The sequence below is a fragment of the Pholcus phalangioides genome, unplaced genomic scaffold (assembly GCF_987345545.1).
Source record: "Pholcus phalangioides strain wild (caught in Gottingen) unplaced genomic scaffold, Ppha-v1.0 ptg000015l_1, whole genome shotgun sequence".
Lineage (NCBI taxonomy): Eukaryota > Metazoa > Arthropoda > Arachnida > Araneae > Pholcidae > Pholcus > Pholcus phalangioides.
The window spans coordinates 52,106,434-52,129,602 of record NW_028301608.1 but is presented as its reverse complement, the minus strand read 5'-3'; the positions used below and the strand labels follow the sequence as shown (position 1 = coordinate 52,129,602).

At 37.1% G+C, this 23,169-nt stretch overlaps 1 protein-coding gene across 2 annotated transcripts in view; it reads left to right on the top strand.

The window, feature by feature from the left end:
- Positions 1 to 2,576: 2,576 nt before the first annotated feature.
- Positions 2,577 to 23,169, top strand: part of LOC149076185 (neprilysin-1-like) — a 57,138-nt gene continuing 36,545 nt past the window's right edge. For both annotated transcript variants that reach the window (XM_089243733.1, XM_089243732.1), the window contains exons 1-4: positions 2,577 to 2,875; positions 11,494 to 11,587; positions 21,077 to 21,219; positions 21,334 to 21,405. In XM_089243733.1, the coding sequence (XP_089099859.1) occupies positions 11,556 to 11,587; positions 21,077 to 21,219; positions 21,334 to 21,405 (247 nt within the window). In that variant the 5' untranslated portion in view covers positions 2,577 to 2,875; positions 11,494 to 11,555. The remainder of the gene's footprint in view (positions 2,876 to 11,493; positions 11,588 to 21,076; positions 21,220 to 21,333; positions 21,406 to 23,169) is intronic.

Here is a 23,169-nt window from a genome sequence, read left to right as displayed (position 1 = left end):
ATAATAAAATGTGCCACGGGTCACTTAACTGATCTGTAAATGTGCCGCTTAGTTCACTTTTACAAAATTAGGTTTATTGTGGCGGGCCACGTCGGATTACTCCGAAGGCCACATTTGGCATGCGGAGCATGGGTTTAGCATATATGGCTTCGAGGGTGGGTCACAATGAATTTCTTAAAGGGGAATTTTGAGTTCTTAGCCTAAACATAGCATTGAAATTAACAGAAATTAATTATAACAACATATAAAAGCATTTTCTTCCGAAATTTCAATGGAAAAATACATATTTTATGCATAAAAAAATAGATAATATCTGTGGGGGGGGGGGAATGCATAAGTGGCTCGTGCCCCCCCCTCCCCGCGTACGTCTCTGATCCCAATATGCGTTAGGAGGTAGGGAACAGAGTTGACGAAATTTTTGCTGACTAGGGGGAGGGGTCAAAAATGTCTAAAAATCTGCTCACGTAATACTTGAACGGCCCCTTACCATATAATCACCACTGCTCATTTATCACCTGCAGAATTTTGTTAGCCATCCTGTATGAACAGTATACTACTATAGTACAGCGTTTCTCAACCTATGGTCAGCGAACCAGAGGTGGTCCATTAGGATGTTACAGATGGTCTGCAAGAGCAGACTTCAATTCTCATTGAATAAGAATTGCGAAAAACTAATGTTTAAATAATATCCTCTTCGGTTCGATTGAAAAACTAGACCCCCCATACTTCGAGTGACCACTTTTCATCAAGAAATATGTAGAAAATTGCAAAAACATGCGATTCTCAATCTAATCTTTTTCCTCTTTCTAATTATTGCTGAAATTAATGGAATCAAGGGCTATTGAAAACCGAATTTAAAAAAATGTATCTGCCGAAAAAAACTTCAAAAGCTCGAGATCACATTCCATTGATTAAAATATGGAAATTAGGGTCTCGAATAGGGCAAGAGGACATAAAGACAACGCCAATCGTCGTCAAAAACATTGCTGTGAGAGTAGAGGAAAAAACAGAACTTTAAAACTTTTGATAGTCTTTTTAGAAATTTGTTGTTTATCAAATCGATCGAGAAAAGTCTGGCTTCTTGTAGAATTTTTCCAAACTAAATTTTCTCGTACCAAAAAAAATCAGATTTATTTTTTCTCTCCAATGAATGATCCAAAAAAAATCGAATTAAATAAGGCATTTTAGCATTTAATTAGATAGAAAATTCGAGAAAAGTTCGTATAAGTTCGAAATGTCCAATATTAGAACTAACCGAGATCTGATGTACTCGAAAATCATATAGTACCAGATGCCATAATCATGGTATGCCCATCATGAGGCCCTTCTATGATTCCGGGAGTGAGCCGGCCCACGTGCTAAGACGGCACTGGCTAGAGCAATAGATTTTCCGTTTTCGTTAAATTCAGTGAGAAAACCTTATAATTTAAACCCAGAGAAACCCTTGGGGGTGTCCCGGTCGCCCACCGGTTTTTGGGGCCCCGTATTTTCGGTTATTGAAAAAAAAAAATATATATATATATCACAGGTATAATACAATACAATACAAATACAACGCCACAACAGGCAAATTGCCCAACGAGGTGGCTGACTTAAGAACATCATGGATCCCCGAGCCATTTTTTTGGAGGCCCTACCTACTACTGCTACACCACACATGCACCCCGCCCACACCCACTACCACACAGGTATACCACACAATTCCGTTTTTTTTAGTAAACAAGGTGCCTGAGCTTCAAAAATCTATGGGATTCTAGAATATTTTTTCAGAAATTCTGAATTTTTATCAATTTTAAAATTCTTAATTTTCATCGATTCTGAAATTGAATTCTTAATTTTCACTAATTCTGAAATTGAATTCTTAATTTTCACTAATTCTGGAACTAAATTCTTGAATTTCATCGATTTTGGAATTCTGAATTTTTTCAAAAATTCTCTAATTTTCATTAATAATTCATAATCTAATTTTCATCAATACAATTTCTGGATTTTAATTCATTTTGGAACAATGAATCTTTGGATGCCGAGTCCCCTTTCTCACAGTATATTTAATCGGATATAAGGAGCCTCGAAGTTATCAAGACGCCTTTGGCCGTGCTATTATTTTCGCACCGGAACCCGCATCTGGGAAATGGTGGTCCCGACTCACACGGACCCAACGCAGACGGGGGCTCCCTCAGCAAAGCACCTGACACAAGGGTCAAAGATTTTCACTTAGTCAGTCAATAATATTGTTCAATTTTGGAACCCTGCACACACATGCGGCAATATTCGTCTCTAAAATCACGGGCAAACATTCCGTTTCGATTATTTTTTTTCCAAGTCACAATATTACATGGCAAATGGGGAAGGGGTGGTCATTAATTCCCCTCAACGTGTAATCAAGGGTTCCTCACACAGTCGTAGTCAGGAATTTTTTTTTTGGAGTTTTCCCTCAGGTAAGTGCGAACTGAAAATATTAGATAAGAGATTTAGGGCCTCGTGGGAGAATTATTGAATATTCTGAGCGCCATCTTACGGCCGAGAGACGAAACACCGTACAGCATTTTTTTTTTTGTTTTGTTTTCCACTATACCTCTCGCTCCCCGTAAATATCTAATCCAGGTAGGTAGGTAGGTAGAAGAGTGTGTGAGTACGTGGTGGTCATCTCTTGCCGGTATACCTTTACCAGGCCTGCTAAATGTGCGGCGGTTGATGTTGGGAATCATGATAAGGGATGCAGGATTTGCTCTCGGGCATCCCTTTTTTTTATCCAGTCGTCGACGGCGTATTATTTTTGAGGTTGCAGCTCCCTACCGTTGCATACTACCACCACTACTACTACAACGTCCAGTAGCAGCAGCAGGGCGACGAACGCTCAACTAACAATCAACAGGTTGGCTCAAACATTATTTTTTTTATTCCATCTACGAGACGCGGGAAAAAAATGACTACCATAGCATGCATGCAACAGGTTCTATTATTAATTATTAATTTCAAATATTTATTAATTGTCAAATATGAACGCTCCCGTTTACATTCGTCGAGAAAGTGTTCGCGTTAGGTTTCAATTTGTTTTGTTGTCGTAGTTTATGATGATTCAGAATAAATGATAATGTAGTCTAGGATTAATGGAAATTCACAGAATTAGCGAAAAATTTTGAAAATCCAGAATTGATGAAAGAAAATTTTTGAAAATCTACAATTGATGAAAGAAAAATTCCAAAATTAATGAAAATCTAGAACTGATGAAAGAATTCCAAAAAAATATTAATGAAAATCTAGAACTCATAATAGAATTCCAAAAAAAATATTAATGAAAATCTAGAACTGATGAAAGGAAAATTCCAAAATTAATGGAAATCTAGAATTGATGAAAGAAAAATTCCAAAATTAATGAAAGAAAATTCTAAAATTAATGAAAGAAAATTCTAAAATTAATGAAAGAAAAATTCTGAAATTAAAGAAAAATTCTGAAATTAATGAAAAAAAATTCTGAAATTAATGAAAAAAAAATCCAAAATTAATGAAAGAAAAATTCCAAAATAATGAAAATCCAAAATTGATGAAAGAAAAATTCCAAAATAATGAAAATCCAAAATTGATGAAAGAAAAATTCCAAAATTAATGAAAATCCAGAAATGATGAAATAAAAATTTTAACGCGCGCGTGTGTGTTAATGAAAATCCAGAACTGATTAATTAAAAAAAAAAATTAATGTGAATGCCAGATTAATGGGAATTTAGAATTATTGAGAAATAGGAATTAATAAAAATCTGTGATTACATAAAAATCGAGAATTAACGAAAGAAAAGTTTGAAAATGAAAATGCAGGAATGGAAAATTTCAAAATTAATGAAAATTCATCATTAATGAAAGAAAACTGTCAAAATAAATGAAAATCTTGGATTAACGATTAATGTCGAAATTAATGAAGAGAAAAATGTCAAAATAAAAAAAGATTTTTTTATGATGAAATATTTCTCTAGAAATTATATTGTAATATTTTATTAATTAATAAGTGAAGTTATATGTAATTGAAGTATTTGGTACTTGGAAATAAGTAAAAACTGGTGCAAAAGTTTTTATAAAGATTTTTATTGTAATATATCGAAATATTTTTGATATTAGTAGAAAAGAAAATAATAAGTACATATAAATAATACATAATAAACAATGTATAATTTGATAACAAAATGATATAACATAAGAAATTCACTGTACTTTATGCAAATTTAAATTAAATTTAAGATATACATAAATCATGAATTATTTGATTATATAGTTTTGAAGAAATTCTTCGATTTCTATATAGTTATCATATTCTGTATGTTTTCAATATGATGATGAGCAATTATTATACGAAATACATTTCGCGGAAACTCGTATAGAATGTCATATTGCATGTGGTAAATATCATGTCAAATGCCATAACAATGATATTTTCTTTAACATTATATATATAATGATAACAATGATTTTTCATTGACATAAAAAATAAATGTTATTGCAAATATAATTTACAAATTAAGGTTTTTCGAGATGCTTTTTATTGTACTTTGTTTATTCAGATTGATAGGAATAATAATGAACTAAATACAGAAATTCAAACGGTTTGTTCACAGGACCATTTTTTTGCAACCGTTGACATTAGAAGTAGCTACTACAATTAGTTTTTAAACGACATGCAGCATCTTAAAACATAGAACTTTCCCTGAAAAGTAAATAGGAAAAAATTTCATATTCTCTTAATGTTATACAGTCGGATCCCGTTTTAACGAATACCGGTATAGCGAAAATCTCGTTTTAACGAACACTTTATTAATCCCTCAAATAAGCTAACACAGGAACAATGCATAAAGTTGGAATTCCTTTATAACGATATTTCGTTATAGCGAAGTGATTTCTCCGGTCTCTTGGAGTTCGTTATAACGGGATTCGACTGTACTTACAGAGATATTTGAGTTTGAAGTTTTCAGCATCTATTGCAAATATTCGAGAGCGTGGTTCGCACTTAGTATATCTGACACAGTGAACGTTGAAAAACATATATCTTTTAAATACACAGTAAAATAATCTAAATAAAATGAAAGCCAAAAAAATTTGACTTCATTCCATATGTGTACGTCCCGAAAATAGAGATTTTCAAGCTAATATAAACATGTGAAGGTTTTCAATAGCTGCTGATGAGGCGAAGATGAACTCGGGAAATAAAGAAAATTCAACTGTCAACTCCCTTGCGGGGAATCGAACCCACGCCCTTTCTCTCGTCGGGTGAGACCAAAGGCAACGAATCTCAATCTTTCCTTAGAGCTCGTGTGCGTTGAGCGGAACCGTACATTAGTGTAGTAGTAGTGTAACCTTGGTACGCTATCCGGAGAGTGACGTCATCTTCGGATAATACAAATACGCCAACGCAGCCGTCAAAACATGGTAATTTTTCATTGTCGGTGGTCGAACGGTCATAGTGACGGACTCGCGTCGCGAGGACCCGAAACCGACCATGACCCCCGCTCTGTATCCTATAGGGGATATAAGCTGGTCACCCAGAGGTCACCCTTAGGTCATGGTGGAAGAGCGATGCGATGTCCAGAGCACCAAGCACCGAAAGACCACCACTTGCAAGGCAAGCAGACACAAAATTCAGGTTACAGTGGGCAGGTGGTTACAGAGATACGCACATCGCCAGCAGGCTTCGAAAAGGGCTCACGAATAACTATATATAATCAAACCCGACAGCACAATGATGATCGGCTGCAGTTGGTTTTCTGTGGTTTCCAATTTGGAGGCCAGATGCGAGCTGATCTCCCAGTTGAAAAGTCTCGCCGCAGAGAGCAACAGGCTTACAATGGTACAAATGCTCAATCATTACATTTCTCTCCCAGTTTGAAATATAGATGGCAGCACTAATCCACAGACAACACCATATAAGCACTCAGACTTTTAGGCACTCGCACTTCCGGCACAACTCAATCGGTAATAAATTGCCCCTGGAGACTGGACTCCATAGACTGGAGTTGTTCTCGGTTTGAAAGAAAGAAAGTAATTTTCTCCATCTTCGTTATCTCGATAAATATTGTATTGAAAGCAATTGGATTTTTTGCGAAGGATTTTTCGGATCAGGTTCTACATTTCACAAAATTGAAAGTTTTAGCCCATGGGGATTGTATAAAAAAAAGTTAACTTCTTTCTTTATTTTTTTTCGTCAGCGGACAAAGTTTTCGGTCCCGTGGGTGTCCGTTATCGGGAGATGAAAAATACCGAAGTGAATGAATAAGGTGGATATGTCCCCTTTTGGTAGATATGACTAACTTTATACATTGTAATTTCTATCAAAAATATTCCCCTTTGAATAATCCTGGTTGCATAATCACACAGAGCTTATCCCGAAGATTCATAAACCCTTAAAAGTGCATTTAAAAAAAAAAAACCCTGTAAATGTTCCCTTTTGAAAATAAGCTCCTCAAATCATACACTGTTTGTGTTTTTTTTCTTCAGTTTTTAATCACTGGTCCACAGACTTTAATGCAAACCGCACACCTCTTTATGTCAATTAGGTGATCTGTTATTCATTTTTAAAATGTGTACAGGACTTCTCATCCACCCTGTATATGCGAAAATAAATTTGAAATATACGCTTGATGGCTTTTTTTTCCTCTCCTCCACACACTAATACTTTCTCACAAAATTTTCACCGCAGACAAGCAGTTTTCAACAAAGAACTCCACGGATTTTAAATCAGAAGAAATGGGGAGAGGAAAAAAAAGGGAATAAAATGAATAAAACATGAATAAAAAAGGAATATGGACTCGGCAGACGGATCTCGGAAAATTCCCCGAAATCACTTTTTTTTCTATCAGGAAAAACTTCAGTTTGAGCACTTTCAGGGGAATGGAAATAGAATTTTTACATAGTATAAAATACCTCAGATGTATTTGTTCTTTCCAAGAAAAAAAAAAAAACAACAACCACCACCAACGTTCGGGAATTTATATTTTTATTCAAAAACAAAATATATATATTAAATTTTCTAAGAATCAAAGTTTCAAACGGTTTTTAATAAAAGATTTGCGAAGGAAAAAGAAATAAGATTTGTGTACGGGAAACACAGATTCGAAGTTTCTTCGTATGTATAATGGGAAAGGGGTTATTCTCAAAATTTCCTGTAGAAGAGTTTTTTTTACCGAAGTTTCAAATTTATTTTTCCCCGATTTAGGGAAAAGATGAATTAGTTTTAACATCTTAATATTATTATTTTGTACTAAATATCTCATATCTCATGCATTGCAATATTTAGATGCAATATGCATCTCCATATTGCATTTGCAATATTTGACTTGCTTTTGAGTCATTTCCTGAGAATTTTCTCTCTCATGGGACATAACATATTTCAATAACGATGGAATCTTAGTGTTCATTAACTGATGCCGTTTTCTATTGCCTCGTGGCTGACGGACTACATACTTAGCCAGTCGGATCGCCAAACCATCCGACTGGCACGTTCACGGGAGTGTACATGGGAACATCAGACGGGAGCCACTCAATGAATGAAAGCCAACCTTATGAATAAAATAAATTCGGTTTTTACATTCTGCAGCATTAACCAATCCTTCACAGAGAGCAGGTAGAACTTTACGATGGTACTTAAATAACACGAAAATTCAGGCATCTGCCTTTTTTCACTTCGAAATACGGAAGGTAGATGGCAGCACGCCTAGGACACTAAACACGTATAACTCTAATAAAATAAGTACAATAGCTCCACACATGCATGTAAACTGATTCTTTAGAAATTCCGCAGAGAAATGTTTACGAGGTACATGTACGCTCAAGTAGTAGCATTAACCAATTGTAGATCGGTACTGAAATTTTTACCCGTAAGGGAAACTGTTGTACCTCGACCATAGTAAACCTTGAAACACTTGAAACTGTTTTGACAGTATTGCATACTAGCTGATGTTTTTGGAGTGTAAGAGATTATAAATATATAACTTTATACAACTGAACGTGGTTTCAGCACTTTGTCTACGACTTTGTCAGAGATTTTGCAATTAGGCACATAAAGTAAAAAAAAAAATGTGTTCTTGCTTTTGCTGTGTTTCTTCTCAACGTTTCAAGCTTAGTAAACTATACATAGTAATTATAGTCTGTACATTCTGATAAATCGTACCAAATGCTCAATTTTATCAAGCGTCATGAAAAAAGTTATAAATATTTTTCACAAATAATAGAGCATCGTGTACTTTGAAACAGTGTATTTGATCGTGTATCGTGGAACAGTATAAAACTCGAAATTTTCCTAGTTTACCTTGGAATACACTCAACTTACACTCATTTTTAATATTTTTTCTTCTTCGTTTAAATAAAATTTATATTTTAAATTTCAGTTCTATACTTTTTTCTATATATAAAAACTTCAGCCATATATATCTATTTCTTCTCTTCCATTCACCTTCGGTTATTTCCTAGTCAAATTTTGTTTGAAAAACAGTGTGGGATGTGTCTAACAAAAACTTTTACCGAGTGAAATTCCTCAGTAGGAGAGGTGAGAAAATATTTTATTGTTTATCAGTGCCACAGTGCCAGGTGTAGCAAACGTTGACATCACGGATATTTTATCTCTAATGCAATCACCTAGCATCAAAGAAACTCACAGAACTAAGGCCTGGATTACACTATGAAAGTTCATTTATAAAAGTTGAAAAAGCCAACCAATAAGCGCATCGGTTACATTTGAGTGAATGAAACCAACAGGTTCATTGGCTGTTTTTTAAAGTTTTGTAAAAGATCTTTTCTAAAACTTTCATAGTGTAATCCCGGCCCTAGAAACATAATTTTCCTTTCTACAAGTACGTATAATAAAGAATAATTATGCATTTCATCCATATGAATACGTTCCTACCTCCAATTATTGTTACTTTTGTTTATATACATTAATAATCATATTTGTGTGCGTGTGATTATTTTCATATTTTATACTTCAATATGTGATTTATATTGTGAAAAAAATACTTGTAACATTTGAATTTTCTTTCCTTTGTAATTTTACCATGTTTCAAAGTATAAAACCCCTTTTATATTTTGGGAATTTTTGTCTTTTCAAAAATTTCATATTTCTTGATTACAGTAAGAAATGAAGGTAATTTATATGATGTTTCATATACTATACAATTACTAAAAATGAATTTAATGAAATTTTACGGTAAAAATTAACTGAGAAACAAAAATGTGAAAAATAATGTGCCAAGGCGTAACATTCTGCCCCTACTATTTAAAAGTTGTTCTTAATTTTTTTGCAATAAAAAAAAGTTATAGAATCATCCGATAGAGGGCATTTATACCAGAGGGAGTTCGCTTCCCATTCACATTATCCACTGCTGAACCCATGCTGGTTTTGGTTGTGGAAATGAAGCGTATCGTGGAACAATTACATCAGCTAAATCCTGATACGTGTGAAACATCACGTCGGATTACTCACCGTTAAGCGGATGAACATACAGTTCAAAGAGTTCATTGGCTTCAAATAACACAAATGAGTAATGAGGAAATATTAAGCAATATCTCGGGACACTCGGTGAAACGTCCGATACCAGAAGAGGGAATATGAACATGATTTTTAACATTGCTTCCTTTTTTCTGTATGTGTGTGCCTGTAAAGGCGGGTCCGCACCAGCAGCGCTACGCTATTCTGAGATGCGCAAAACCGGTTTTGGAGGAATGGCTGCGCAAAATCGACCATTTAAATAGCCCACGCTGTGCTAGCCACACCTCAAAACCGATTTTTTCGTCGGGTTGAAGCTGCGTAGTGCTGCGGCTGGAGATCCGGCCAAAGAGCGCCCGCCCTATATCAGTCTATTTTCTTAACGTTTTTTAAATTCCAGAATTGTCGAGCCTATCCTTTCAATTTTTTTGTGCTCAAATTTCGGTGTCGATCCAATTATTAGTTGAAACCGTAGAATGCTCAGAATGTGAGGCAATATCCTCACTCTGTCTTTTCCAAAAGTTATTTACACATTACAACCAATACACAATTGAGTCATATTATTTTCAGACCACCATTTTCGACTTATGCGTAGTTAATAAAATACATGCAGATGTCACGTGTTCGCTCGATGTGAATATAAGAAGAGATTTAACCCTTCCCGTGGCTTTACCAATTTCACTGATCCTCATTATAACTGGCTCAGTGGAAATCACCTTCAGTAAAATGACACACTCTTTTTCAAAAAGAATACCATTTCCCGATTTTGTGCAGGTGATAGTACTTCCCCACGAAGTCCGAGAACAACAAACGGAGGGAGAGAAATACTCTGCTGTGTGCATATTCCTATACTACCGCAAAGGGAAAGGGGGGTATTGTATTTACCTCCTCTTCTGTTACCAAAGTGTGGGGCAAAGAAGACTGCCAAATGGTAGTTGATCTGTTATGTAGGGAAGGGGGGGGGGATGAAAAACACGTACTCAAGAGAAACAAAGGTGAAAAGTATCAGGTTTCGTCATTGTCAAAATAAGGGGATTTTAATGCTTACAGAGGCAATGACGAGATATCTCGCCTAACTCTTGATGCTTTTTATTTCGGTAATCACGGAAAAAAAAAATATCTGCTTCCTTAAGACCCTCTCATTTCTTCAATGACAAACCCTGATAACCCGTTTTTATTCTTTTTACAGTCAAGCATGTTTTCCACCCCTCCAGTCTGTCAAATCAACTGCTATTGGGCGGAGTCAGCTCTTGTTCAAAGTCTGATAACAGGAGGAGAGAGAGAGAGAGAGAGAGAGAGAGAGAGAGAAAGACTCTTTTTTTTTTTCCTTTTCTTCGATCTGTAATAGGAATATGCTTACTACAATTAATGGGAGAGGTTTTATTATTATTATCATTATTCACGGTGTTGGAGGAAAGGCACTTACCAGCTGCACAAGATCGGGAAAAGAAATTCTTCTTGAAAATAGGTGTAGCACTTTACAGGGAGTAGTTCAGTGATTTCAACTGTAACAGTTGTAATGCGGATCAGGGAAATTTTCAAAACCCCTTGAAAGGTTGAGAAAACGAGATATCTCGTAATTGCCGAAATACAAAGCATAAATGTAGGTGAAATACTTCGTAAATGCCACTGAGGAGATTAAGCATTCTGAAAACGTATCAGTCGTTACAGTTTCAATTTAAACAAGCGATCCAGATTTTCAGAAAAGAGGTGGTTGTCAAGCCGACAACATTTAAAATTCACTCATAATAAAAGAGGCAAAACAACCAGTTGTTTACGTCAAAATTCGGAAGACAGATGGCAGCACTCTTTTTTTTAGATAGACACATTATTCGGGCATTCCGCAAAAAATAAACTTTACGTTAGATACGCAACACACACACACGGCACATTCCGAGGTGCACCAATTTGTTGGCAGTTCCTCAGAGTGATGTTTAAGAGATTGCATGTGCGGCTTAGTTTTAGTTTTGTAGTTATTGAGTCATTTATAAAACAAAATTTGTAAATTTCGTGACAGCGATGTTGTATTTCAGTTTATGTAGGCATCAAGGTGTGTGTGTAAAGTCAGCGCAGTCCTAAGCCTGAGTTTGACATTATGCCGATCAGAAGAGAAGTTAAAAACCTCAGGTACGTGTTTTTCTTTTTAACACACAGTAGGTGATAATAATTTAATCAATAATTACCGGTAATTATATTAAAACTAATTCAAATAAATACTGCCAACCTGGTAATCGTTCAATATACAGCAAGGGTACTCAACCATCAGGCAGTTCGGCCCACTTCATTGGTTTGAAAACGTGTCGTGGTTCACTGAAGTGATCTGTAAATGTGCCGCTAGCCGCTTAAGTGATCTGGAACTGTACTGCAGGTCGTATAAATTATCTATAAACGTGCTGGGGTCACTTAAGCAGAGTCGCCCTTAGGGGTGTGCGACAGGTGTGGTCGCATCAGGCCCCGTGCTTTTTTTTTTGGTGCGGGGGGGGGGGACGCACTTACGATAGTAATAATTTATTTCATGAATTCTGAATTTTCATCGATTCTGGAATTATTATTATTTTCGTAAATTCTGAATTTTCATCAATTTTATAAATCTGCATTTTCATCTAGAAAAAAATAATTCTGGAATTTTCTGCATTTTTATATAGAAAAAAAGGGAAATCCAGAATTATTTCTTTTATAAATTCTGAATTTCTACCAATTCTGGAATTCTGAATTTTCATGAATTCTGGAGTTCTGAATTTTCATGAATTCTGGAATTCTGAATTTTCATGAATTCTGGAATTATTTCTTTCATTAATTCTGGAATTCTGAATTTTCATTAATTCTGGAATTCTGAATTTTCATTAATTCTGGAATTCTGAATTTTCATGAATTCTGGAATTCTGAATTTTCATGAATTCTGGAATTCTGAATTTTCATGAATTCTGGAATTATTTCTTTCATTTATTCTCTGAATTTTCTTGAATTCTGGAATTATCTCTTGTCACAATTATTTTTCTTATTTTCAATTCATGGATTATGAATTTTCATTAGTAGGATGTAACCTCAAACCTAATTTTTTTTAAAGTAAACAAGAGTCATATTTACAGATGGCTTTTGACCCGCGGTATATTTAGAGATCATCTCAGTGACGGTATGTGGCCCGCGACACGTTTTTAAACCAATGCAGTGGCCCGCACCAAAGTTCAAGTGCCCTTGGTGTGTAGTTGTTCAGAGGCAGTCAGATCATTTGCCGTCAAGCAGGAAAACGCTACAATTGCGGAAAATTCTGCCATGACTTCAATATTGGCGATTTATCTCTCATTTTTCCGCCAAGACGTAGCTCTATATAGAAGGTTATCGTAATTACGCTTATAGGAGAACTTCACACACACACGAAACAGTATTATAAAAGAAAACTAGTGACAAAAAAACAAAACAAAATTATTAGTATCCTGAAACAGAATTTTTCGGCATTTAATTAACGAATAGCTGTTAAGAAATTTCGATTTGGTAATTTCCATTTTTTTTTTTTATTACAGAAATTCAACCAATTTTCTTTTATTTTTTATACACATAGTCCTTTATGGGCTGTTTCATTTCCTCAAACTGACAACCGGAATTTAATTAGCGGAATCCCGCCGGCAATTAACTTCGCGTAAATTCTTTCATTACCAGGACCCGCTCGTCAACCCAGATGAGATGGAAGTTGTTTCTTTGCTCTCATTCTCTCTACACACACATACCTCTTTCTCCGACTCCTTATTACATCACCTTGAATGCCCGTACACAAAAGAAAAAAAAGTAGTAGTCTCGGGTAGCCCTTTGTACGAGGGACCAGAACATTCTTTTTAAACGAGGTCTTACCGCTGGGAAGAAGATCTTTTCTCTGCTTTCCAGGTGGACGAATAAATGACCCAATAACGTGTGATTTAAGGGAGTCTTTTTTTTTTTGTTCCTTCACCAAAAAAAGAGGGAAAACGATCAATTTTTTCTCCTTCAAGGTCTAGAGACTTCTATTAACTCTCGGGAAAAGGAGATGAAAATCAGTAGGAAATATTGGCAAGACGGATAAAAAGGAATGTTCCTTCTCTTCGACAAACAAACCAATAAATAAATCTATCTTATGAAAGTGCCGATGTTTTCAATTCCGTCCGGATTATTCCTTTTTTTTCCTTTGTCCGTTCGCGAGTTCGATAAATAACCAAACCTTAGATTTGGTTTATTGAAGTAATTATTGAAGTGAGGGAGTGGCGGAGAGGGATTTTATTCTTGTATTTAGTGGCACGGAGATTGCTTGTTATGGGCCTAGACCATAGATTTTCAACCGGTGTTCCGAGGAACACTGGGGTTCCGTGAGAGTTTTTTGTTTTGGGTTCCGCGGAATCATGCGTCACGTATTTCTAAAAAAATTTTGGAATCCCGAGAGCTTGCAAAAAATAAATAAATTCTTGTTACAGATGCTGTTCTTTTTTTTGCAATTTCGACGAAAAAGTGGTACATATTTTAATAAATTCAGACGAAATAGAACTGAGAACGGTAATTGCAGTAGTTTTTTCTCCCGACCCGAGCAAATTTTCGAATGTGAGTGTGTAAGCTGTTACTTCCAATTAAGTACGGGGGGGCCACAGAACATCACTTTGCCTAGGGAATCCATCATGGGCCACCCATAACGTTAAGACGGCCTTGCAAAACCCCCCACAAGAAGAAAGCTCATTGAACTAACTCTAGCCCAGTTGTTGGCACGGACAGGGCCGTAACTAGGGTAGAGCAAGTTTGATAGATTTTTTTCCCATATAAAAGAACCACTTCAAAACATGAATAGGCACACAAATAATATTCTCAGTTTACTGCGACGCCCCTAGGAGCCGCGAGGCACACTTTGAGAAACACTGACATTAAGGGTTCCACGGAATAACCTCATACCCATCAAGGATTCCACGAAAGCTTTTAAGTTGGAAACCCCTGGACTAGACTATACATGATGAACCCATGGACTGCAGGCTAAATGCCCCCCCCCCCCCGGCATCGTATGATGTGGCCCGCGAACTCAAACTTAATTTCGTAAAAATGAACCAAGTCGCACATTACCAGGTCACGTGACTCGCGGTGCAATTCCACATCATTAAGTGACCCACGGTGCAGTTCCACATCATTAAGTGACCCACGGTGCAGTTCCACATCATTAAGTGACCCACGGTGCAGTTCCACACCAAATTGTGTTCCACGGCAAATTCTAACTTCAATTAAGTGGGAATTGAACTACGTGTTGCTCATTTCCAGATCACTTAAGAAGCCTGCGGCACATGTCTAGATCACTTAAGCGGTTCCCAACTTCGAGGCACGAATGCGAGCCGATCTCCCCTTGAAAAAGTCTCGCAACAGAGAGAGAGCAACAGGCCTACAACTAGACAATTATCCAATCATCACACTCCACTATAGTTAGAAAAATTGATGGCAGATGGACGCGTTACACACTAACAAACTTCACTTCAGGTTCGCCACACATACACACGCATTCCAACAAATACCAATTCGTTAGAATTTCCGCAGAGGTTTATGGACGAGGTGCACGTATGGCTCAGTAGTATTAGTAGTAGGAGCAGCATTATGCAGTTAAATTACGTCGTCCAGTGGCGTAATGGTTAAGACGACGGACACGAATCCTGAGCCTAGTGTTTACTAAAGTCAGGGGTTCGAATTTGCATTCGGTTATGATAATGAAATAATAATCATTTGTAGTGGTGGGTTGGTAAGATACAGTGTCAGAGACGGGAAGAGTTCAGGATACGTGGGTTCAAACAGCACCTCCTGGAGATAGAAGGCCTCTGCACTGTTTGCCATAAACGTCATTCAGACTACCTAGCAAGTTCGCCACATTTTGAAACACAGCATCCTATTTCGTTTCTTCTTATTTTGGCGTAGAATCTTCCTGATTGGCTCACAAATACCGCATAGTGATTGGATGTGGGGCATAGAAATCGACAATTCTGAGCCCGATAATTTCTTTTCCTCACAACGATGATACTGGCACGAACAGGGAATTTTTTCCCTGAATATTCTTAGGGAAAATGGACTACTTACTGACGTCACAAGCAGCGTGCAGAGGCCTTCTATCTCTAGGAGGCGCTGGTTCAAACCCAACTGCAGACTTTTCAAGGGGACACCAGTATCGATTGGTAAAGGACAATGCGAGGTTATGGTTTCGCAGGGAATTTTTCTCTAATAGGGTTGTTAATAAATGGAATAAGGAATAGCTTACCCAAGGGGAGGGGGGTCGTGAATTCTAACGCAATTGACACCTTTAAAAAGAGATATGACAAACATGTTGGGGTAAATCGAGAAGCTATCCATACTTAGAGAATAAGACAACAATAAATACATTATGGACATTGTATTGTTCATTTTATCATGTGTATATATATTGTTTATAATTTTTGTGATTGTGTTTTTAATTGGGTTGCTATATTTTTGAAGTATATGACATCCATATTTTTATGGGCATCTTTTTCTCAGCCAACTCGTTGGGCATTTTGCCTGTTGTGGCGTTGTATTTGTATTTGAAACATCGCGAGGATATTTCATTCCACGAATGAGAAAACAAAAATGTCAGAAGCGCTTACTAGCCCAAGAGGAACTCAATCACACTACTGTAAATATTAATTTATTTAGGAGCAAGACACGAAATGCATCCGGTGATGCATTGGTCACCGGGCCATACAAACGAGAATCAGTGTCAATAAATAATGCATCTTTGCTTAAATTGAATTAAACGTTGCAGTACCACAACCATTCGTATCAAATGATATTAAGGACATGACGAAATTCTTATTGAACATTCCTGGTATAGCTCTTATTCCTAGTTTTACAAATCTATCCGTACAAATCGCAGGTATATTCAATTAGTAAATTACGTGCTTATTTATCGGTGGATTGATGATCATGGGGGATCGTATGGCCGACAAGAAAACAAGAAATTATTAAGAGTCAGGTCTCGATTCTGACTTGCGAGGACCCTGCGGAAAGTGGACATTTGGGAGAATCCACGACAATGGTCCAAGATGCCCGAATTGATCACACGCATCCATTTTAGCTCAGTGGTCTTTAACTTTTTTCCTACTTCAGGACCGGTGAAGTTGTGATGGTAGTTACCCATAGGCGGAGATAGACTTGGAAGTCTGGGGGGGGGGGCGGCACGATGATGATGATGTCAATTCATATATGCATATATACATTAGATCAGTCAACTTCACCTTTGACACTGGGGGGGGGGGGCAATGCCTCCCCACGCTCCCCCTCCCCGTATCTCCGCCCTTTTAGTTACCACTCGCTGTCAAATAGAAACAAAATCATTCGTTATAATTCTTTGAATTAAACTAATTGGTGGTTTCAAACCGATTTTCCGTATAAAAATAAATAATATTTGGTATATACCAGCTTTTTTAAACCGATATGAAGTACAAACGACACAATATCAGTCATGATTTTATGTTTGCCGCTGGCAGTTATCTTCAGAAATTATTGAAAATAACTGCCTTGATTTCTGGAATTGATTGTTTCAGAAATTATTCCTGGTGCGCCCATTATGAGTACAGTTGAAGCAAACGAGCAATAGGATATTGTGCGGTAGACAACCGAATATACGGCAGGGATTCTCTAGCGTTTTTTTTTTTTCACCTGTGGCTCCCTTGCCCCTGTCATAGTTTACCTGAGGCTTCCCCGGAATAACTGATAAATATTATTGCGCGTATGAAAAAACCGATTTCAAAGCACGAACAGACACACACATGAATATCTCCAGCTCATCGAGACGTCTCTGACAAAGATTTGCGACAAAGTTAGTAAAACAAACTTCCCGTGAGGTTCACAACACGTACACGCACATTCTAACATGCACCAATTCGTTAGATATTCCGAAGAGGAATGTGAACGAGTTGCATGTATAGCTACATAGTAGCAGTAGTAGTAGCGTAAGCAGGACTTTCTTGGGGGGGATTCAGTTTAATTGTTTCCCAGTGTTTTTTACTGCCAAAATACACCATAATCGCGGCTCTAACTACACCCCCCCCCTTCCCCTCGGGTACGCCTATGGTATTATACGTCTTAAAAATTTATTAGACAAAAAGGAAGCCCAAGAGTAATGATATTGCACACATTTTAAGATAAATTTGATAATGTCTAACTTGATTGCAGGGAATATAAAATCATGTAAACTGTGCATTATGAATACGTAAACTTTTAAAATGAACAAAATATTAATGCAGACTTGATCTTATTAAAATTATTCAAATTTATTTTATTGTTAATGAACAGTAAAATAAATTTTGATAAATGATCACACAAATTGATAACATATGGCACGATGTCGCTCTCAACTTGTTAATGCAAGATATACAGAAAACTGAATGTTGTGAAGATATTTATTATTCGAGATGTTGATTTTTTTTAAGGAAGGAAAAACTCATATGTGTCTCTACCGGGAGTCGAACCCGGGTCCGGACGAGTGAGCGCTCTGACCACTCTAACTATGCTCTAAAGGCGGAGTCAACTGATCTAATGTATATATGTACAACTTGTATATATGAATTGACATCATCATCATGCCCCCCCCCCCCAGCAGTAATGACCGTGCCCCCCCCCAGACTTCCAAGTCTATCTCTGCCTCTCTCTTCGCCCAGACCTGGAATCGTTTTGTAAAAGATTTTTGAGGCTTTTTTTAACAGCATTATGTCTTTGATCTTATATGGGCTCCAGACCTGTGAGCAAAACTTAAGGTGAGGCCGAACATACACACAGAAAGCATATACTAAAGGTGATTGAATTCTATATACGGTAGGCGTACGTAGCAAGTATGCAGTTCTATTATAGCCCTGCAAACTATTTCCCAATAATGATCGGCAAAATCCACAGAACCGTTCATTAATATACCCAAATCTGAGCAAATATTAAATTGCTGTAAAGGTTCATTGCCTATCCAATAGTGGTCACGGTCAGCTTGTCTGCCCAGATGCAGTGATCCACACTTTGAAGTAGAGATAGGCAGATTGTTTCGAGAGTTCCACTGACGAATCTGATGGCATGCATTTTGTAAGCCCATTGTATTTTCATCTGCGGCAAACAGATTTACGTCATCTGCATATTGTAAGGTAGGTATTGGTGATACCGCCTGGGTAATATGATAAAATACATGTATAAATTATCATGTATAGTATATCATATAGGCTACTACAATTTATCATGTTTACCAACGACGCGACGCTTGGGTAAGCCTACTATGCATAATCACCGGTAAAAGCGATTCATTTAGGGAAATTTATCAAACTTACCAAAACGCTTGGTGATTATGCACAATAACCGGTTTAGTATGCATGATGATCTGAATTATCACATCTACCGCGTGACATATATGAAAGTTAAGTTTTGGTATCAGAGAGTAACGGTACCCTATACCAGGTTTTTATTACATTTTTCCAAAGTTTTTTTCGCCTGCGGTGCTTTCGATAATGTTGTTGACGTATATTTTTTTGTTTGTATCATGATATTGTCTCTCGAGATCCAAATTTAATGATTTGATTGCAAGTTTGGTAGCGCCATCTAACGAATAGGATAGCGACTACATTCTATTTTTTAATAATATTTTTGTTCTATGAATAATTTTTTGTTCAGTAATTTTTATTTGGACATCAAAGCCCAGGAAGGTGGGGGGGAGGGGGTGCAAGGAGGTACAGTCGACCCCCCGACGGGGGCTACGTTCCGGGGGGGGGGGATCGTGAATAACCAAAACCATAGGTTTTTTTTGTATATCTCGTTTATTGAACATCAGGAGAACAGCAGGGTGACGCAGGGGACCAGGGGTAGAGGGATATGTAAAAGAGGGTGGCGATGTTTTCTGAAAGAACATTGTGACTTTTGTTTGCCGTTCCTTCTTCACATCATCAAGTATGTTGGAATATGATGACAATGCTTACTCTACTAATTTTTCTTCATGTGAAGAATGTACCATAGATCGTACCATGGATCTATGTCATGACAATAATCTATTGCTGATTTGAACTTCAACTATGTTACACATGGTGAACTTGTCTTCTCTTTATCTTGATCTTCTTCATCTGGTACAGCTTCGGTTTCAGGAATACTCACTCAGCTGCATTAATTCCTCTTCCGTCAGTGCCTCTGAATTGCTATTCATTTTAGCTGTTCAACTTCTTCTATATCAATATCACTGACTGAACCCTTCTCCCCCACCTGTTTCGCTAACGTGACAATGTCTTTTAAAATTTCTTCAGTTCGCTTTGTAAAAATGCTGGTGCCCTGGAGCGCACGCTGTGGCCAAAGGTTAACACAGCCATAGGCGGATTTAGACTTGGAGGTCTGGAGGGGGGGGGGGCACGGTCATTACTGCTGGGGGGAGGGGAGCACGAAGATAATGATGTCAATTCATATGTACATATATAAATTAGATCAGTCGACTCCACCTTTGTGACTCTGCCCACCCCCCCTCCGTGTATCTCCACCCATGAATACAACCCGAGTTGACTATTTCTCTCTTAAGAGCTTCCGCGGCTCTATTGATGACAGTAATGGCATTAGCGATAATGCAATTCTTCCATATTTTCAAGACATTTTCTGCATTTGCATCTTCTATTGCGTGCACATTCATCTCCATTGCGTGACGTGTATAGTGAGCCTTGAATGCTCCCATTACTCCCTGATCAAGGGGCTGAATGATAGATGTTGTAATAGGAGGCATATAAAGGACTTCTACACCATCAGCTTTGAACTCGTTGACATCTGGGTGTCCAGGAACATTATTCAATATCAAAAGAACTTTGAATGCCATGTCTTCAATCTCGAGGTACCTCCTGACTTCCGGAACAAAACACCGTTTGAACCAATCCAGGAAAAGTGTTTTCGTTGTCCAAGCCCTTTTATTGCTCATCCAAAATACTAAGAGTTTTGACTTATCCTTTCCCTTCAATCCTCGCGGATTCGCAGATTGGAAAATAACGGTGGGCTTTATCAAAGCCTCCTAGGTACTCCTAGTACTTCTAGGAGGCTTTGGCTTTATCATGTGCATTTGCGCAAAACAACATGGTAAGTTACTTGCCTTGAAACCAGGAGCTGGGGTTTTGTTCTTGGGTGATGAATGTTCTTTACGGCATTTTACCGTCAAATTTTTTTTACGTCAAATTACTGAAAAAGAGAAAATCGAGGTGTTTGTACGTGTGTGTGGTCCTGGAGTCTGGTTCATAAGTTAGAATCCCTGACAGGTCCTAGGTCAGGTTATTTCCACCGGAGGCCCCCCCCCCCCTTATTGGGAATATCTAATGACACATAGAAACAATTCCTATTTGAATACTTTCCATGAAAAAGATTCCGTTTGCGTTCTTATAATTTTTCACCATTTCCGATTTCCCAACATTCCGACAACTTTTCCATTCGGAGCGATCCACAGAATGATTATTCCTCATTTTGCATTTGTTTCCTGGATTTTACTTATTTGACTTATTTCTTCACAAATTATTTTTTTCTGATTTCCTTTTAACTCATCTCCTCAATCATACATATTTTCCCACTAAAAACCATTTCTTCTGAGCGAATACTTTTCAAATTGTATATTTACTATATATTTTTCAGGTCACGACCCTGCTGTAGACCCTTCACAACCTTCGAGAGGATACTGTTCCTTCTTCTCTTGGTAGTATCATGTCTGTGCGCTGTACTCATCTTACTGTTGAGCCGGCAACCTAATACGATGCTTATAAGAGGTAGAAGAAACGGTAAGGATATATATAATAGTATACACATTTTTCGAGTTCAATTATGTAATGAATTGCGCTTCCCATTGACTCGATGTGTTTCTCTAATTGTCTTTTTTTTGTCTTAAATTTCAGTTTGCCATCTCGAAAACTGTACAAGTGGTTCCTGTCTACCAGTATGTCTGACAGAAGAATGTGTGAGTGCAGGTAATGTTTCGCTGGCAGGTTTGGTTTTTGAATTGTCAAGTCGTTATTGACTTTCTACCTGAAATCTAGATTCAGGGCGTACTTGGGCGAAACTGTGATCGTCGTGAACAGTAAATAAATTATCAGACATTATACAGTCAGATATATAAGTTAACGTTGTCTACTGATAGATGTTTTGTAGATAAATTCACATGTCCAATAAATCCAGCGATATATCAAAACCAGCTTTCTACACAAAAATCTCTGTATACCACACGGGTAGATGAAGGTCTGGGATTCTGAACTTTTTGCCCACTGAACTACAGTAGCGCTCTGTATTTTAGTGGGTGCAGTTCGCAAAGTCTTTTGACAAATGCAATAATGATTGTGGCACCAGTTTATTTGCATGACCTGCCCTGACTTTGGCATATGTGAAGCAGGAAGAAGATGCTTATCGACACTTGCAGCTGAAATTTGTTTGTCTGGGGGTTAGTGAGCATTTATATATACTGTCTAATTTTTGTTTTTTGGTGGATCGAAAGCATCATCGTTTTGACAAATATAGTTTAATCAAATATGGAAGTAATTAATTCTTATTTAATATGAATTCATGGTAGGATTATGCCAGAGTACATAATGAACACTCTAAAACGTAAAGAATATTCGGTGAGTTTTTTCGGAAAAACGTTAAGCATGGAGCGAAGTCTAGCTCAAGTGACAAGTGATTTTGGTATTTCAAGAGAATTCATAAGTTTATGGAACCGTGCTTAATAATCTCGGGAACCAGTAAAAGTAATTTTCTTTCAATACGACCAGTAGACAGCAGATAGGGTAGATAAAACGACCAAAATGCAAGAAAGGAGAGATCCCCGAAAAACCTAATGAATTTAATTCAAAACACGGACTGAGTGTGAGTGTATCACTTGTAAAACGTTGGCTGGGCATTATGGGCTTGTTTGGCTGTCTTCCAAGTGAACAAAAAATATCGTTATTACTTAATTACAGAAGGGCAAAGAGAAGAGGGAGAATTATACCAACTTTTCTATTGACAAGAGAAACAATCCAAGATACCAACTGGAACTGGTAATATGTAATGTACAAATGAGGTATTACAAGTTCTTATAGGTAGTTATAAGGTAAATTATAAGCCAATATCATTAAGATATTATAGGTTCTTTGTGTTAAACACGAACACGAAAGTGGGGAGGCTTTTCAGTTAAAGGTGTCGGTCCCCCTTAACCTTCTGAAAAAAAACACAAGGGATAGGTTCCGTTACAAAAATTTATTTCATAACCCCGTGTCATCCTCTCAACGATATAAAACATGCAACTATTATTGATATTCCATCAAGACAATAACCGTAAATATAGCTCACAGTTTGAGAGTTTTATGGGTGGTGAAGTCAGAGGCATAACTTCAATACCAGGAAGCATTTATGGATTGAGTTTAATAGATGAGTCAGAGTCAGGAATTATCTGAATTCGATGGTTTTTTCAATTGTGTGAAAAAAGAGTGGGAATAAATATCCATTGACTTTGGAGACAAACGCATTGAGTCAGTGTCAAAGACACGCCAAGCAGTTTCACAATCTATAGATTTTTCAATGAAGAGTTGACTTATTGTCATTTATTATAATACCCGTGGCATGACCGGATTTGACTATTTATTGGTTGTTTGCTTTCTTGTTTGTTTGTGTCAAAAGACTTTTGATCCACCATAAAAGTGATAAATTTTTTTTCTGATTTTACGAAGTGTAGATAAGCAGTTTTTTTTGGTCGTAAGTTT